General features: G+C 33.9%; 1 protein-coding gene across 3 annotated transcripts; it reads right to left on the bottom strand.

The window, feature by feature from the left end:
• Window positions 1-364: 364 nt before the first annotated feature.
• Window positions 365-17549, bottom strand: SNX16 (sorting nexin 16; the record flags this gene model as incomplete). Of its 3 annotated transcripts, XM_084229296.1 has the most annotated exons (8): window positions 365-461; window positions 1170-1289; window positions 1779-1915; window positions 5346-5415; window positions 9324-9472; window positions 11055-11141; window positions 17175-17308; window positions 17396-17549. In XM_084229296.1, 8 exons carry the CDS (start codon window positions 17547-17549, stop codon window positions 365-367), a joined length of 948 nt encoding a protein of 315 aa, XP_084085422.1. The 3 variants fall into 3 exon arrangements, with proteins under 3 accessions (XP_084085422.1, XP_084085420.1, XP_084085421.1); XM_084229294.1 differs by having other exon boundaries at window positions 17175-17549; XM_084229295.1 differs by lacking the exon at window positions 11055-11141 and having other exon boundaries at window positions 17175-17549.
• Between the last annotated feature and the right edge of the window lie 1905 nt (window positions 17550-19454).

Here is a 19454-nt window from a genome sequence, read left to right as displayed (position 1 = left end):
CATTCTAAGTGATTTAAACACACGCACACAACACATGCACACATTAGTTTGGAGTAATATACTGGCAAAACACCAAAATAATTCTTGCACAGTATATAAGACTGTGGCCCTGGATAACAGAACTCTAATAACTAGATTTTTTTAGTTTATTAAATACAAAGGTTGGATAAAACATTTTAAAGCAGTAGTGAATATATTTTCTATTCCAATAACTTAAAAAAAACCTTTTCTTTATATAAACTTTATACATTTGCATTCTAGCTATTTTCTACAAATATTCCAGTCTATTTTTTTTCTTTTTAAATATTTGTCAATCTATTCTAAATTTGCCAAAACAAAAATGATGGAAACTTCTTGTGATGAATTAGTCTTCTTCAGTATTATATGCCACTTCTGCTACTTCTATCTCTGACAAAGAATTTTCAGGTTCACTAACACTTAAGCATGGATTATTATCAGCTCTACAAAAAAAGAGAGAAACATCAATGAAGAGATTGCATATATACTATTTCATTTCACTATTACCTTTAATATCTTTGACCTTATATAAAGCATAATAAATAAAGAATATTTTCAATGGAAAATAACTAATGGAACATTTAAATGTTCCATTAGGAATTTAGTATTTTAAAATTATTGTTGCCATATAATAACTCAGATAATTTTGAATTCTTTTAGTTCTCCCCAGAACCATTTACCAATAAAAATCTACTTTGTCATTTTACAATTTGTTCTCATAATTACAGTTTAACCTTTATTACTAAAGTAGCAATAATTACCTTGGGTTTATATGCAATAAAAATTTTGTGTTTTCAAATATACTATCTTTTCATCATTCCAATTAGGTAGGCAGGGTGGTTGCTATTATAGTGTCCCACATTTTAAATGGAAAAAGAGTAACATCACAGGAGATTAATTTTTCAACACTAAAAAATGAATGAGTTACCTTAATCAGAGCCCACTTAGTTCAGACATAGTCTCAAATTAAGAAATAAGAAAACCTACAGTCTGGATGTCAAAGACTCATTTTTTAGGAACACTTAGAATATCTATAATCTTTCTCTGAGCAACAGATTCATGATACAATAACAAATTCATAAAAAGATACACGGTATTTTTCCATCCAATCATTCAGATGATTAGGCAATAATAAACTAAACATTATATACCTAGATTCTTCATCGAAGACATCCTGGTCAACCTCAAGTGCAGAGGACTCCATCTTTAACATCTCTTGTTCTTTTGTTCTTGACATGTGAAGTGATTCTTCAGGTTCTAAGGATAATGTTCTAAAAGTAAATCACAGCACCAAGTTATTTTCTATGAATAAAGTATAGAAAATATGTAGCTTTAGGAGTCTTCAGCTCTTAGGTCTTAATGCAGTCATATGGCTAATAAAACGCTAACTTGGTGAGAGAGAAATCAGTACTTAATTTAAAATTATTTCAGTATCAATTCAATAAATTTTGCAAAGAGCAAACTGAAACTTTGAAAGCTGGCATAAATGCCTAGATGATACCAAAGATACAGTTAAAATTGGTGTTTATCTTATTGAATAGCTGTATACTAATTTTTCTGATTTTTCCCATTCTTTAAATGTCTCATGTCTCCTAAATAAAATATCAAAAGATAGTTTTCCCAATCTATAAGGAAGTGTGCCAACAGTCTATGACTTTTATCATCAGAAATTTCCTAAATCATATTAAAATACAAAGGGCAGTTATGCCAGCATATTAAGAGCTGAATTAGACAGACAAAATGTAAGTGTTACAACATACCTGAGTCTGTTCTCTAGCATGTCTATATGAAGCTGCTTCTCAGTGAGCAGTTTCTTCAGTGATTCTACTTCTTTTTGTTTTTCAAGTAGTTCTTTCTGAAAACGGTAGTTTGTCTCTTCTAAAGTTTCACAGAAAGCCTTAAAACCAAAAAAACACATGCAGAAAAAGAATAAAATTACTTATGCAGTACTTCAATCAAGAGCATAACTGAAGAGTCAAGGAACATGGATAATTAACCCATTGCATGAAACCCAAATGATTTGTTCTTCACACTAACCTCTGAGATCTCTGCTATCTTGCTCTCTTAGTCCCTACATAGGTGGGGACTTATAATTACAAGTCCCTTTTCTCGAGAAGTATTAAGGAGTAAACCGATATGCCTAAAGTGAATATGTAATATTTCTCTAATTAGAATTAGGAAGAAAATAACTAATAACCACTGTTTTAGTTTCCATTCTCCTGTTTTTGCCCAGTTTTAGATGATTACACTTTTAAAAGCTGGGCTATGCATGATACTTTTATTAGCTCAGCATACATATTACTGTAACAACTTTTTAAAATAATAGCACCTTCAACATTACTTTGCACTTGCTTCTTACTCATTTTAACTCAAAAGTGACATTCTATTCTTTATATTTCAGGATACTAACCATTGCTAAAATAAAGATTAAAACAAAAAACAAAATTATACTACCATAAAGAATGATGGCATGAAAAAATTTTGATTACTTATCTTGAGGTTTTCAGTATTGCTGATGAATTATTTAAAACTGCTCCTAGTTATCTATCACTTCTTGTCTTATCCTTGGCTGTTTTAAACCTTCACCTCTGAGAAATCCCCCTACAATATGTTACTACTACTGAATCCTAACTGCATCTGCATCCTATTGTTTTTCTCAAGAACAAGGGACTCTTCAAATTAAGCCTTACCTCCTTTGGAAGCTTGATCTATCACTTACACTCTCCCTTAAAATTTTAACCTTCCTCCCTCTTTTGGCCTCTAAGTTTACTTACACTTGACTGAAGTTGATTAAATAAACCCTCAAAAAAAAAAAAATAGCCAGTTCCTCCCCAAATCTGATGTAGAGCATTTAATTTGCCAAGTCCAAAAAACTAAAAAAACTCAAATTCTGATAAGCAGAGATCTATACTTTGATATATCACAATCAAATTACTGAAAGCAAAGAAAAAAAATCTTGGAAGTAGTGAAGACAAAAGGACTCATCATATACATGAAAACAATTTAATTAAAGGTTGATTTTAGAAAAAATAGAGACCAAAGGACAGTGGAATGACAATGCACTGAAAGTAAAAAACAACAAAACCCAAAAAGCCTTTAAAAATGAACATTCTTAGATAAACAAAGATTGTGAGAATGTGTTGTCAGCAGGCATACCTTATAAAAAAATACTAAAGAAAAGGCTTGAGATGGAAAGAATATAATATTAAACACCAATCCAAAGGAAGAATGAAAAAACTTGGAAATAGCAAATGTATGGCTAAATATAAAAGTGTATAGAGTATTTGTATAAAGTATTTTTTCTTATTTATTCACATAAGCCCATTAAAAGATAAAGGATTGTAAAAAGAAATTATTATGCTGTACTGTTGGGCTTCCAACAAATATAGATATGAAAAACACAACAATGCCACACAAAGGGGAAGGAAAAGGAGATATACTGGAGTCATTTTTAATTCACTGGAATTTTAATATAAAAATATTTTATTTCATACAATAGTAGGCAGTAAAGGAGGATGACCAAAACAGATGCGACAGAAAACACTGCAAAATCACAGATAGAAAAGGCAGAGATATCAGATTGAGTAACAGATAAAGACCCACTTATATGTTATGTGTAAGAGACAGTCCTTAGATGGAATGACACAGACTAAATATAAAAGAATAGAAAAAAACACACTATACAAACAATAATCATAAGAAGTAAACAAATCTGTGTGATAATGGAATAAGGCTAAGTAGTTAGATCAATGGAAGAGAATTAAGAGTCTAGAAAGAAACCCTTTTATGTTCACTTGACTTTTGATAAAAGGTGTCAGCACATTTCAGTTTAGGTACTGAACAATTAGGTATACAGAGGAACTTAAGGCCCTTAGCTCATACCTTACAAAAAAATTACTTCAGGATGAATGATGGACCTAAATGTAAAAGCCAAAATTATAAAACTTCTAAAGACAATGTACAAGAAAACCTTTGTGATCCTGCATTGGGAAAAGAGATCTTATGAGACAACATAAGCTACAAAAGTATAGGCATAAACCATAAAGAAGTGATAAAATGAAAATTAAAACAAAAACTAACACTCAAAATACACTATTAAAAGATGAACAGGCATATACAGATTGAAAAAAAAACTATTTGTAAAAAAAAAACTATTTGATAAAGGATTTGTATGCAAAACAAAAGACTCTTGGAGCTCAAACTCTTACAAGAGAAACAGCTCAACTGAAAAACTGGGCAAAAAACTTGAGAAGACATTTTCATCTACATTGCTAAAAACATGAAAAAAGTGATCAGCATAAAAGATTATATAGAAAAGAAGAAATTGGGTGAATTTTATGGCTGAAAAAAATTTTTTTTTGGATGAAAATTTTACTTCAAGAGAGCTGTTTAAAAAAAAAAAAAACTATGGGCCTCCCTGGTGGCACAAGGGGTTAAGCACCGCACTATGAAGCTATCTGCAGCTTTTGCACCACGAGTTCGATCCCTGGCTGGCCAGGGAGCAAACAACATGGCGCAGCAGACCTCTCCTGACTCACCAGCTGCTCCCCTCAGCAGTGTATTTCAGTCAGTCTGCCTGTTCTGTTCCCCACTCTGTCTCTGGTGAATCTTCTCACCCCACCCCCATCTCTGGCCTGTACCCCAGCTCCTGATGCATAAATAAATAAATCTTAAAAAAAAAAAAAAAAAAACCAACAAAAAAACCTCTATGCCATTCACTCTAATACAAGGAACTGATTCAGTTTAATCAAAAACATTACAAATCTAGCAATTAAATCTGTTCCATTTAAACACCATTAAACATTTGGGGAAAAACTAAATCCTACCTAGTCCATTATTACCAAATCTGTTTTGTCCATCTAGCCAATTGCTTTGAGAAATAGGCCACTTGAGCACGTCAATTAATGTTATTTGAGTAGCATCAAGCTTGAGCTGAATTGGTAACAAGACAATAACTTTCACTTCTAAATGTAAGTTTCAAATTTGATTTTTAACTGTAGTTTCTTTGATGCTCAGATGGAAGAAACTGCAATATACAAACAGTACTTTCAACTTCAAATAAAGAAATTTCCAATTTTTTTTTTAACAGCAAAAGAATAAAATGTAGGTTTAGGTTTTAGAGCTGCATTATTTATGTGACATGTATGAATTTTCATATGTATGCCAATGAAAGAAATCTTTGATTCAAATATTAAAAGCTTTCTGTGCAAAACTAGCATGGTCCAAAGTAATAATATTCTGTGGGCTATTCCCTTTAAAAAAACAATGTAGTTATTGTACTGTATTATTTGTTCCTCTTTTCATGTGATATGTAATACAGTACTTACCCTGCTTTCTTCGAGGCTATCAAATGGACCTGGTGGATCATCCAGACAAAGAAATTCTCTTACTGCAAGGCTTTTCAAAGGAAAAAAAAATTAGCCTGGGTGTAATTAAGTATATAAAAGATAGCAAAAAGCAGAAGTTACTTTGAAGATATAGTGCTAAACAAGTTGCTACTGCTGATATATCAAAATAAGCAAGTTAGTTTAAAGAAAAAGGAGAAATTTTGTAATCAAGACACATATATAGTACCTCTGAAAACAAAGAACAGTAAAATATTTACTGTGGTTATTAATGATGCATCAATATGAAAATGGCCTAAAACAGCCTAAAGCAATAAATAATTATATTTTACTATAACAGATTGTGCAACATAAGACTTATCCCCTCCATCTGCCTTTATATATCCTTCACTTTGACAAACTGAGTTATATGCTGTCCCTGGTTTTGGACCTGTGCCTTAATACCTCTGAATAGTACTGACGGTGAGAGATAAAATAAAAAAACAATGTAGGAAAGTTCTATGTTGGTTTTAATGGATCAACTTTCAATTCATAAATGGATATGTGGTAACCTGACTTCTAAAATATCTTTTTAATAATTTCTTTCTGACTCATATTCATTTTCTAATCCACAGCATTTCAAGGCTTTCAAATTCTACCTCCTAATTACCATATTCCTTGATCCTTGCGTTTACCCTTCTCTGTGTTTCTGCTATTTTTATCATCTTTATCATACCAGTAACATTTCATAAAATCACTTATTTTGTTCAAACAGAGCAGAATATCTTCAAATGAATTCTAAGACCAAAGGAGTATGCCCTCAGCTTCTGTCATGTTCACCTTAGTATGGTATAGGGCAGACACAGATGACTACCACTTCATTCCCTCCCTTCATGTGTGTTTTAAAGAATACTTTATTAAGGAATTTCTTATACTGTGAAATTAAAAAATGCTACCTACTTCCCACAAAAAAGATAATGAGGACCCTAGAATAAACAGGACGTATCTTATTTCTAGTTCAATTTAAGTTATCTTACTGTTTCCTAAATATCTGATGATATGAGGAAAGTAAGTAGGCAAATAGATGCGAGGCATATCAGATTCTTTCATGTCAGGTTTCTTAGGATCTTAATACTCCAGGAAAGTCAAATCAAACCTTTCCCCAAGTTATCTGGTCAAGAAATCTTTCTTTCCCTGAAATACTTATTTATGAATTGAATAGACCACTGTTGTAGAGTATGCAATTTTAGAAACTATAGGATCTCCAATGTCGTAATGCCGACCTCAGAGAGGGAGATAAATTATCAGTAACTGAAAAATGACACACTTTCACCATTTAGATGTGATTGGAAATGTTCAGGGTTAAACTGAAACTCAGACTTAAATGCGCTTCCACTTTTAAAAAAAAAAATCAAGAAATCACAAGGTTGAATTTATTTATGTGGTTCATATTATTTAATATTTCATTAGCTAGACTATAGTTGCTTACAAGATAAATTTGATTTCAATTCACCACATTTTCAAAACAGACAATAAAGTTTACAGAATAAGGGAGAAAAGAAAGGCAATGTGTTGACTTCTTAGTTTAAAAGTCTTCTTTTATGGTATTAAAATATATTCAAAGGCTTTCCCTACAATTTTAGAGTTTGTTAGTCTTAATTCCTGCTTTGTGATTTTGAACTAACATTAATCTTTCTTCTTTTGAGAAAGGTAAATATATATAGACAAGTAGGGAGCACCCATGTTCCTACAACCTAAAATAGACAATTGGTACTTGTCATATTTGTGTCTATTTTTTTCTGTATAAAAAGTACAATAGCAAACATCAACGGTTCTGTTATTCCTCCAACAGTATTTATTAAGCAGGGATTCTGCGTCAGCTCTGTGCTAAGCACTATACATTTAACTGAACAAAAGAGCAATGGACACTTCTATGATTTGTGAATCTTACAAGCTGGAGAGAGAAATACAATCAAATAATAACAGAAATAGTTACAAACTGAAATACTATTAGAGGGCTGATTAGCCTCAGCTGGGACTCCATGAGAAATAAACCCAACTGACAATAACTTAATGACTATTTCCTTAGTTCTCTGAACACTGGTGGATAGTTGGTATCATCCTAGATACTATCAAAGTTAATTCATTACATACATGTCTTAAGGCATTAGGAGCTGATCCTCAGAACCAGCAGAAAAGGGCTGCTACAGATACTATGAGAAGGAACTGATAGAGCCTTTGGTGGTGTTGATTGTGGGAGGCTGGAAGGAGGTGAGAGACTGGTCAGGAAAGCCAGTGTTGGAATCTGAAGGATATATAAGAGTTGTTTAGGCTAGGGCTGAGGATACTAGTGTGAAACATTGTCTTCCCAGAGAACAGCATATTTGAAGGCTCTAAGGGACAAAGGAACAAGGTGATTTTAGAAAATTAAAAGGCTGATATGGCTGATATAACTGAATGGGGGTGGGGAGGAAAACTAAAACATACAATTAGAAAGACAGACTATATATATATATATATATATATATATATATATATATATATATATATAGACAGGGACCAGAAAGAATGACTTTGTCAAACTTATTATAAAATATTACCATGAATCCAATGGATTACAGAAGCAAGAGTGGATGCGGAAGTGGATGAAGAAGGAAAGTTTCTGCAAAAATTAAGGTGAGAGTTCACAGCTTAGACTATAGTGGTAATGGCTGAACTAGAGAAACAGATGTGAGTGGCATTTAAAATATAAAGGAAGGGATAAAGATAATAAGGGCTATGTAAGGGATGACTTTGGGTTCTGGGTAAATGATGCTGGGGAAAATGTCTGAAGAGTAAGCGTTTAAGTTTGAGGTCACATCTAAAGTAGATGCTAAGGAGGCAATTACATATATGAAACTTGAGTTAAGAGAAGGGATCTGGTTTGTAGTCTCCTTCATAGAAGAAAACAAGGGGATGGGTAGAGCTCTCAAGAAGCCATCAAGCTTATGAAGCACACACTAAGAAGTAAGATGTAAATGCATAGTAAGTGTGTCATACATAAGATGTTTTACATAAAGACTGAGAAGGGTAGGTAGAAAAAGTGAGACAGGTTAGCTTTCTTAATATGTGAAAAATTGCCGAAGATAGTTACTGACATAGGTATCTACAATATGCTAGCGATGCATTGTAATGCTCTTTTCTTAATTGAAAATGGTTCTAATATATCTAATAATGTAAGTTCCAAAACTATATGCCCAGCTGATATAAAATAATAAAGCAATTTTCTTATAATATGAAGCAAAAACTCGTATGGATCCTTTCTTCCCCTTTATAATGGTTTTTGGCATTTTCATTTCCCCTCCTATAAAATTAACCCAACTTCACAGTTTTTACATTATTTTGGAGAAATACAAAAATATTATTCTGAAAATTATACAGTATTATTTTAACCAAAATATGTGGACCACTTTGTTCAAATAATTGCTAAAATACTAAAATTGAGTTTACAGCTGGGCAAATGGAGCACATAATAAACTGAATTTTTAACTTTGCTGACTTTTTCAAAGTGTAATACAAATCAAATACCAGAAAAAAAAAAAAAGCCTTATCAAAAAAAAAAAAAGCAAAAAAGTCCCATCACCTCTATTAGAGAGGAAATATATATATAGTTATGTTTGTGACTGAATGACTATAGGTCTAGATTTTTTTAAAAAATAGACTAGGGTCTAGACCAGAGGTGTGGGGGGTGAGAGGATTCACCAGACACGGAGTGGGGAGCAGAACAGGTGGATCTACTGAAATACACTGCTGAGAGGAGCAACAGGGAGACTGGAGAGGTATGCTATGCCATGTGGGTCAGCTCCCTGGCGGGGACTGAACTCAGGGCTTGGCACTGACAATGCTGAGACTCAACCCCTAGGCCACAGGAAGGCCCTATGGTCCTAGTTTGAGTTGTTGGAATGCTTTTTTAATAACCTCTTATTTTAATTTGTTACATACCAGTTAGCAATGTCCTTGTGAGCTATTAAATTTTGAAGAAATGCTTGTAATCCTAATTGTCTATCTTCTAAAAAGTCGGTATTATAATTATCTTTAAACCAGCGTTTTGGCGGAAGTGCTAATCGAAAGCCTGGAAACATATCTTTTAACTGAAAAAGGAAAAAGAAAACACAATATTCAACTTATATTAGTTGTGCAAAATCTATCCTGTTGACAATGTAAAATTATTCATAAGCTCTAAAGAGTATGATCAAATTCAGCTAAGCTTCTTGTTTATTTCTTCATTTCTATCAGTCGTGTAATACAGGAATAACAGTTGCTCTGAATCCTTGTCAACACTTGGCATTATCTGACTTTTTAATATTAATCATTCTAAATGGGTATGTAGTAGCATTTCCTTTAGATTTTAATATCTTCTCATGTGCTTACTTGAATTAACATATTTTCTTGGGTGAATTCTTTAGTCAAAGGTTTTGATCCCTTCACTTAAAAAAACTAGGTTCTATTTTTATTATTAAGTTATATGAGTTTCTCATATATTTGGATACAAGTCTTTTGTCAGAAATATGCATTACATATATATTCTTCCAGACTGTGGCCTGACTCTTCAACAGCACATATGCTTTTAATTTTAATGTTACTGAATTCATCCATTTTTTTATAGTTTTTGCTTTTTTTTCTAGATCATAGCTAAGAAAATCTTGCTCATGACAAAGTTGAAGAGATTTTCTTCTGTTTTTTTCCTGGAAGTTTGTAGTTTAGCATTTACACTTTGGTTTTCCAAATTTATTGGTACTTTATATTTTTTTCTGTGGATTACCTTGTAATATTATCCTGATATTATTTGCTGTATTTTTCACTTTTGGGTCTACTTTATAAGGGTTCTTAATATATTGAAGTTATTATTAATCTTCCCTGTTTCATATGTATAGCAAGCATAATCTAGGTGGCCCTGTCATCTTCGCTCCTGGTGTTGCTTCTGTGACTTTGCCATGTTACATAGCAAAAGAAATTTTGCCAATGTTAATTTGAATTTTTGATCAGTTGACCTTAAGATAGGCAATTATCTATGTGAATCTAATCTTATCACATAAAATCTTTAAAAGTAGAGTAGGGTTTTCTTGACTGGCAGTAAAAGTGAATGTCAGAGGGCCTGGCTTGCTGTTCCTGGCTTGGAAGATGGAGGGGCCAGGTGCAAAGATGCTAGAGCAGTCTTTCTGAGCTAAGGACAACCTCTTGCTGATAGCCAACAAGGAAACAGGGACCATGGCCCTACACCTGTAAGAAAATGAAGGTAGCCAAGGACCCAGATAAACCTGGAAGCTGGCTCTTCCTCATAGTCACCAGATAGGAGCCCAGTTAAGTCTACAGTTTGTTTTTGACCTTGTTTGACCTTAAGCATCAAACCTAGCTTAGCCCACACAAGGCAGTAGATAATAAACAGGTGTGCTTGACTATATCTTTCAAATTCACAAGATTTATATAAACATATTTATATGTTAGCAATTTTCACAATTTCATACTAAAAATACTTACTTACTGGTTTCCAAAAAAGGGACGTTAAATTCAAGAGATGGGACTTCAGATTATTAAAGTAAAATGAAATAATTTTCTTCTGAAGTAGCAAAGATTTGACTTCATACTTTATATGAAGTGACAGATAATAATTTTATAGGTGACAGATAATAATTCAAAATTGAAATGTCAGTTTTAAATTATTAAAATACTTACTTTATCATTAAGCCTAGAAAAGTCAGTATATCTTCTAAAAACTACCCAGCTTTCTTCTGGGGTTTTCCTTACTAGTATTTTATATACCTAGACAGAGAGAAAGATATTTAAAAACTCAAACCAATATTTTAAAAACTTTTACTTGACAACCTAAATCATCACATTATGTAAAAAAAAAAACAAAACAAAAAACAGAAATAATTTACCAAATAATGATTTGTAATGTACAAATTTGAAATGTACAAATAATGTAGGCACCACAGCAAGATTTTTTAAGATGAATATGACAAATGCTATCTCTGTGCATTACTAGTGTGCTTTTTCTGTGACACTAGTAATGAACTCATCAGTCTGCAAAGCTTATGTTATAGCAGCATATTCTAAAACTGACAAAAGAATCAATCACGATTGAAAAAGCTATGAAAATAAGCCACTCTTGTCATGGATAACCAATATAATGTTTAAATTCAATAACTATCAAAGTTTTCAAATAAATTTCATGTTTCAATCTTCAAGTTGAAATATAAACTAAAAACATCCATGTTAGATAAAAGTTTACATTTCTACAACTGTGCACAATTGCCTCAGTTATTAAATAGAAAAACTTGATTGAAGCAAGTCAAAATATTTTAAAAAGAACATAAGAAAAATAGGTTTTCTTTCCTATAAGTGTAATTTTTGAGTATATTATGAGAAAGTACTACTTAGAACAGAATTTCAGAGAAACACCTCTTGGTGGTTTTTCAGTACAAGTATTTTGGGCTAAGCTAAATATATGGAACATAGGAAGTGCTAAATAATTTGCTAAGTGAGCAAAACTCTCTAAATGCTCTTTCAATGTTATTGCTGTACAGTAAGTTTCAACTGTAGCTGTATAGCTACATTCTAGCCATGTGGCTATTTGAACACTTGAAATATGATTAGATCAAATTGAGATATAATGTAAGTGCAAAATGCATACTAATATAAAGACATAAGATGAAATATGATGCTAAAATACTTCGTTAAAATGACTTTATACTGGTTACATGCTGAAATCATATTTTGGATATATTAGGATAAAATAATATTTATAAACAAAGAAATAATTGTTTCCTTTTTACTTTTTTTATATGGCTGCTAGAAAATTAAAAATTAGAAATATGAGTCATATTTGTGGCTCACATTATAATCTTATTGGACAGAGTTGCTCCAGAGCAAATTCATTACACAGAGTATAATCTCCTTATCATGTAATTTTTTTCTCCCTTGAAGAATTCTCTTTAATCTTCTAAGGAGGAGAATCCTTTAGCTTTGAAGTAAAAAGCAATTTGCCTTTGTAACATGTAAAGAGGTGTGGAAGATCACTCGGATACCCTCTAAAGTCTCCAGAAAGTCCTGATCTAAGATAGTTCTAATGGGACAAAGGAAACATTCTTTTTAGGAGCTACCAAGTCAAATAAAAGGGATACATTAATTGCAGAACTCTTTAGTATGATTAACTGATGCATGCCAAAAGTCAACTTAACCTGTACATAACCTATATTGACTTTATTTTCTTATTTTAGAACATAAGCCCTCTCTTCTAACTAAACTACTTTCCATAAAGGTACCTGAATACTCATTTTCCCAGGAAAGACAAAGTACAGAATTCGGTGTTTTAGCTTATGTAAAAAGTTCTCTTTCCTTTCTACATGTTTAAATAGTACTCTCAACAATAGCTTTATGGACAGACAGAACTAATCATTCCAAATAGCAGTTACTGTTTTTACTCCATTTGAAACTTATATAATACTTTTGTAGGGAGTCCTTGTTTTAGGATTTTAAAGTAAATTATAACATGCAGAAAGCATATACTTAAGTATAAAATACATATAGAAAAGTGCACAAATTATAAACATAAGTATATAACTACTGAATTTTCATGAAGTGAACAACACATCCATGAAACTAGAACCAGGATCAGGAAACAAGAGATTCCTAATATAAGAAGCCTATCTCATGTCCCCTCCCAATCTTACTCATGACTGATCCTAGTCACTTTTTATTTTTAATCAATCTTTTCAAAGACTCTACACTATGTAAAAACTCACCAGAAGTTCTAATACTTACTTAAGAGAGCAATTAAAAAGATGTCTATCTAGGAAAAATTTTACAAACTTAATAAGCTTCAAACATATCTCTCATACCTCTCCTCTAAAGTCATATATCTACACACACACACACACACACAAAATCATGTGTACACACTCACATGTACATACACACACATAAGTGACACTTCCATTTTGATGTCTCACAGCTCACACTTAGCATGTCCCAAAGCATCTTGATCTTCCCTTCAATATCGAATTAAACGACCACCTCATTCCTCTCATTGTTTAGGTCCAAAACTTTGGGATCATCTTTGATTTCTCTTTCTCCTCCAGTCAAATTCCAAGGCTCTAATTTCAAAACTGATCCAGAATTTTATGACTTCCCTGGACGTCCTCTACCACCTTACTCCATGCCCATCATCATGTCTCTGGCGAATTACTGCAAGAATCTAAATACCTCCTGTTTCCATTCTTCCTCCACAAAACCTAGTCTCAATTTAGCAGCCAGACGAGTCTTTAAAAAAATTAAGTTGGATCAGATGACTCTTCCTTTTAAAATCTTATTGAAGATTTTCATCTAAAGCAGTGTAAAATCTTTTTTTAAAATTGAATGTATTTAAAAAAATATATATATATATTTCACATCATCGTTCATTTTTGTATGTTTGATTTTTCCTTTCAGGTGTAATCCCCTTAAAATGCCCACTAAGTCACCTGTGAACCATCATCATAGGCTCTTGTGCTTTTCCCTCCCCTGTTTTGATACCTCTTCCTTCCCCTCCCCTGCTAAGTGTCTCCAATTTACAGTCTGCCTGCTAATTTCCCCTTTTTTTTCTTTCCCTTCCCCTTATTTGGCTTCCCTATATACCTCCTGTAAGTGAAACCATTCAATATTTTTCTTTCCTTCTCACTTATTTCACTGAGCATAATCCCTTCCAGCTCCATCCATGTTGCGAATAGCATGAATTTATCTTTTTTGATGGCTGAGTACTATTCCACGGTGTATATATACCACACTTTCTTGATCCGGTCATCTGTTTTTGGACATTTAGATTGTTTCCATATCTTAGCTATTGCAAATAGTGCTGCAGTGAACACAGGAGTGCAGGTTTCCTTTTGAATTAATGATTTTGTGTCCTTTGGGTAGATTCCTAGGAGTGGAATTGCTGGGTCAGATGGTAGATTTATTTTTAGTAATTTGAGGGTCCTCCACACAGCTTTCCATAGTGGTTGGTCCAGTATGCATTCCCACCAGCAGTGTAAAAGGATTCCTTTTTCTCCATATCCTCACCAGCATTTGTTATTGTTAGTTTTTTTTTTTTAATGTGACTATTCTTACTGGTGTGAGGTGATATCTCATTGTGATTTTGATTTGAATTTCCCTGATTATAAGTGATATTGAACGTTTTTTAATGTGTCTATTGGCCATTTGCATTTCCTCTTTGGAGAAGTGTCTTTTTAGCTTTTTAACTCAGAGTAAAATCTAAAGACCTTACCTTGTCTGCATATCCTACTTGATCTGTGTGCCATATTCCCTTGTCTTAGTTTCTATAATTCTCCAGTTGTTTACTTTGCTGTCAGTCACAAGGGTCTTTGCAATTGTCCCATCTATCTGGAAAGTTCTTTCAACAGATATTGCCAAGATTCACCTCCTCTTAGTGCTGACATCCGTTTTTTGACTACCAAGGTTGTTTAAGTCACAACTCCAGTTTCAGGCCTTTCCTCTTTTTTATCTCTTTTTAGCACTTATCATACCAGCATTTAAAACAAGTGTACTTATCATTTATTCATTCATTTATTTATTTGAATTGCTGTACAACTTCTGCCTGGAATGGTGCCTAGCACTTAATGGGCGCTGAAAAAAAATGCTGAGTTAATGAATAAATGACTATGACTAATTTCACATCTGCCATTTTCTTCTTCCTCTATATGTCATCAAAGACTTTATATTGATAATTGATATGCCACTGCTTAAATTTGTCTATGAACCTGTATTTTCAAATATACACATCACCTCAGTGGATGCTCATTCCTTCATAAAGTAGGTAGGTCATTATAAGAAAATAAGCCATGAGTTTATTATAATTTCTAAAATCACTCTCAAAAAGGCAGGTCCATGCAGATACCCACACCATTAGCAATCTTAAGGTAACTCTAGAGTATGTCTCCATAAATTATGTCAATAATTTTTTCCTAGAGGTCCTTCCATTCTGTCGTATATTTATAGCATGAAATTTTGAAGTAAATATAAAAACTTCAAGAAATCCAATAGAAAGAAAACACTATTTCACCTTATCAGTGAATTTAGCAAGGTTGCTAAATACATAAATATACACGAATACATGAGACCAAAATATATAAACTTGGAACGAGCAAACAAAAACGAAGATATTGAGTACACCAGAAAACGTCCATACCGAGAAATTAACCAAAAGACATAAAACCTTTTCACTGAAAACTAAAAAACATTATTAAAAGAAATTAAAGATTTAAGTAAATGCATTAGGTTCATAGATCCAACGATTACGTAATATAAAGATGTCAGTTCCCCCTAGGTTGGTCTATAGACTCAACACAACCCCACAGGAAAGGGCAAAGAATAGCCAAGGCAATATTCAAGATTAACAACAAAGTTAAAGTACTTAAGCTATTAAATATCAAGCCCTACCACAAATCTTTAGTATTAACAATGCAGAATTGATAAAGGAGAAGAAAATGGGACACAAAAACAGATTTATGGCCACCTAACGTATGACACAGACAACAGTGCAAATGTAGAGGAGAGAGTGGTCTTTTCAATAACCTGATTACTTGATCGCATATGGAGGAAAAAAAAATGTGTCTTGAGCCTTACTTTACATTATGGACAAAAATCAATTCCAGGTAGTTTACAGGTTTAAATGTAAAAGGTCAAACTAGATAAAGCTTTTAGAAGAAAACACAGGACAATATGTTTGCAATCTGTGAGTAGGCAATGAGTTAAAAAAGTGGTAACCAAAAAAGAAAAATTAGTAAATTGGATTACATTAAAATGAAAAAACTTTTATCAAATGCATCATTAAGTGAAAAGGCAAGCCAGAGTGAGAGATGACAGTCACATGTTTTGATAAAGGATTTAAATCCAAAAATGCATAGAACATACAAATCAAAATAGAAAAGACTTCCCAAAACACAAAAGAGCAAAGGTCTTGAACAGACATTTCATAAAGACTATGGAAATGGCCAAAAGTCTTCAAATTAGTAATTAGGAAAATATAAATTAAAATCACAACATGATTACCAGTATACCCACTAAAACAGGTGACGTGAAATGGAAAAATATTACATGTTGGAAACATGTGGAATAACTGGAACTCTCATGCACTGCTTATAGTATGACTATTCTGGTACCCTGTTCACACCAGTATCTTCTAAGGCTGGACATATGATGAGCAACTCTACTTCTGGGAGATATCAAGCAGAAATCTGTACATGTGTTTACTGAGGGACAAGCACTAACAGGTTCATAACAAGAGTATTTGTAAGAGCCCAAACTGGAAATTATCCAAATACTCTTCAACAGTAGAATGGATAAATTGTGATACTGCCATAAAGGATACCATCAGTATTAAAAATGAACTGCCTACAACTACATGTAAGATCAACCTTATAACTGGCACTCTTGCAGGATGAATCTTACTAACATAAACTCAAAAGAGTACATATGCCATAATTCCACTTAGTTAATAAACGAAAAGAGGCAAAATAAATCTAGATTATCAGCAGAGTGAGTACTGACTGAAAGAAAGCTTGGAGATAGGGCTTTTAGGATACTAGCAATGTTCTTGTTTCTTGAACTGTGTGCTAGTTTCATAGGTGTGTTTGGCTTATGAAAATTCATTCAAGTAAAACAAAAGTTCAGCACAAAAGAATCGAGGTATAAAAACCATTTGAATTTTATGTTCAAGAAATTACAAGCATAGGCTAACAATCAACACAGGTTTAGAACACAAGTTAGTCAATGTCTCACTTTCTACTGGTGAATAGCATAAGTCACTGTACTCACAGTAAATTTAGCTCTTTCTTCCATCACCTCATAACCCAGTATAGTAGGTGTAGAAGGTCTATTTTCCCAATTCACTGTTTCAGGATTTTGTTCTTCATTTTCTTTTGGTCTAGTAGAATACTCAATGGAAGGATCTGCACCTGTAAGTTTAGTCCTAATGAGGGGACTGCTACAGACAGATGAAGTACTATCCATTTGATCAGGTACACTTGTCTGTTTACAATTACCCATATTTGTGTCTTCTAATTGGCCTTTGGAAGAGTTTGAGCTTGTTGAGATACTTCCAAAAGAAGAACTTCTTTGGTTTCTGTTGGTTGTAAAGCTGGAAGCTGAGTTCCCTATGGGCATAGGAACTGGGACATAAGGAGTTGCCATCTTCTTTTGGCCTGTGCAAAAACCTACACGCTGCTGAGTCCAAACACTTAGACAATAACTATTAGGCAATCCATTATTTTCTTCTTAGGAATTCACTATCTAAAAATGAGAAGGACATGTTGAAAGGTTAACCTTTAAAATAGAGCATTAGCTGAAAGAAAACAAAATGTTCATATTTATTGAATTTTGTGACACTCTACTGGAATGAAAATATGCACTGAAACCTCTTCCTTTAATCTCAAAATATCTTCCATAAAGGACCTTTATTTAAAGAGAGCAGAACTACTCCACACCTTTTTTTCTTGACCCTCCTATTACATATTTTACTCCCCCCCCACATTTTATCTCCTTTGATGGATTTCTGTAATGTTCATGTTAATCTGATTTCATCTATGAGAAAGAGCTGAAAAGAGGAAGAAGGGTAAAAACCTTTCTAAGGCTTCACTCCTTTGCTTAGAGTCCTGTCAATAATACATAAAATACAGAATAGATGAGGGAAGGTAGGTAGAGAAGGAAAGAAAGGGAGGAAAATCACTTACATTGCTTTATGATTAAATGAACTAAAGAATTAACAAGAATAATAACAGCGAACCTGAAGTTTATATGCTACAGCCACTCTTAAAATAGCAATCTATTAAACCCAGGGTCAAATGTATATGAAAAAAATGAAACTGTTTATATCAATCATGTAAAACTCCCAAAATTTATAACCAACAAGATTAAATAATTCTAAATTTAAAGGTTATGCAGTTTCCATATCATCAATAATTCTGCTATGCCATGAACTGAGGGTACTTACTTTATAACTCAGACTTGAATCTATGTTGTCAAAGGACTAGTTTACCTAGAGTACGAATAATTTCAAAATAATACAAAGGTGAAAAGGTTTACCACTAAGTTGTTAAATAATAAATTAAGACAATGGAGTAACTACTGACCAGAGAAATGATATAAAGCAACAGGTCTGCCTATCCAATCACATCTAGTCAACTCAACTGCTGGGAAACGAAAGACACGAACTGCTCAAATTTGGAAAGAAGCTGAAATAAGATTTTTCAACCCAGCACGTGGCTCTGGGCAATCTTCCCAATCACTAAAGATTCAAAAAATTTGAGCTGCTGATTCAACTGCTCCTCGGTTCCGCCTGATGGCTCCCCAAAGAAATAAATAAGTATGAAAACGCAACCTTCTCCAGGCCTGTGGGATCGCCCTGCTGCCCTTTGCCACTCTTTTACCCGGGCACTCAGGGCAGGGGAAGAAGGGGCTGGAGCACCGTCAACACAATGGCTGACAAGCAAAGAGGTGAGATCTCCCCAAATGTTAAGAGAACTTATTTGGCTCCTTCTGCCCAGGGGTCGAGATGCTCCAAAGAACCATCATACTATTCCTACCCGGAAAACCCTGGGCAGGTGAGGTAGCCTGAGCCTGTGCAATACGATGAGGATGAGAAAAGTGAAAAAACCCAGGGGCAGCTCGACCCCAGGAAAGTCCGACTGGTGTCCCGAACAGGTCACGGGTTTTCGGCTGGGTTGGTGGCGAGATCTCTGGGCTCCCGGGGACTCCCCAAATGGCCCACCCCGGCTTGCCAAGGCGCGGCAAGCGACTCCAACAAACTGGGTGGACTCAGCGGTGGCCTGAAGGTGGACCGGAGGCGTCCCCAGCGCCCCTCCAACCTCCTCGTCCACCCTGCCCACCGCCAGGCAGCTACCGGGGCGCAGGTGTCACCCCACAAGCGCCAGCATAACGTTCGCTAACCTGTTCCTACCGCAGCCCCCCCTGCAATCCCGCTGGAGGACGCTTCTCCGGGACAGGTTAGTACCTAACCGCACCTTTTCGTCCCCACCCCAAGCAGGGAGAAGCCTCACGTGATCCTTCGACCCCCCAAAGCAGTAGCTCCCAGCTTAG

The sequence above is a fragment of the Talpa europaea genome (genome assembly GCF_964194135.1).
Source record: "Talpa europaea genome assembly, chromosome: 3".
Classification (NCBI taxonomy): Eukaryota; Metazoa; Chordata; class Mammalia; order Eulipotyphla; family Talpidae; genus Talpa; species Talpa europaea.
This window is presented reverse-complemented; position numbering and strand designations above follow the sequence as displayed.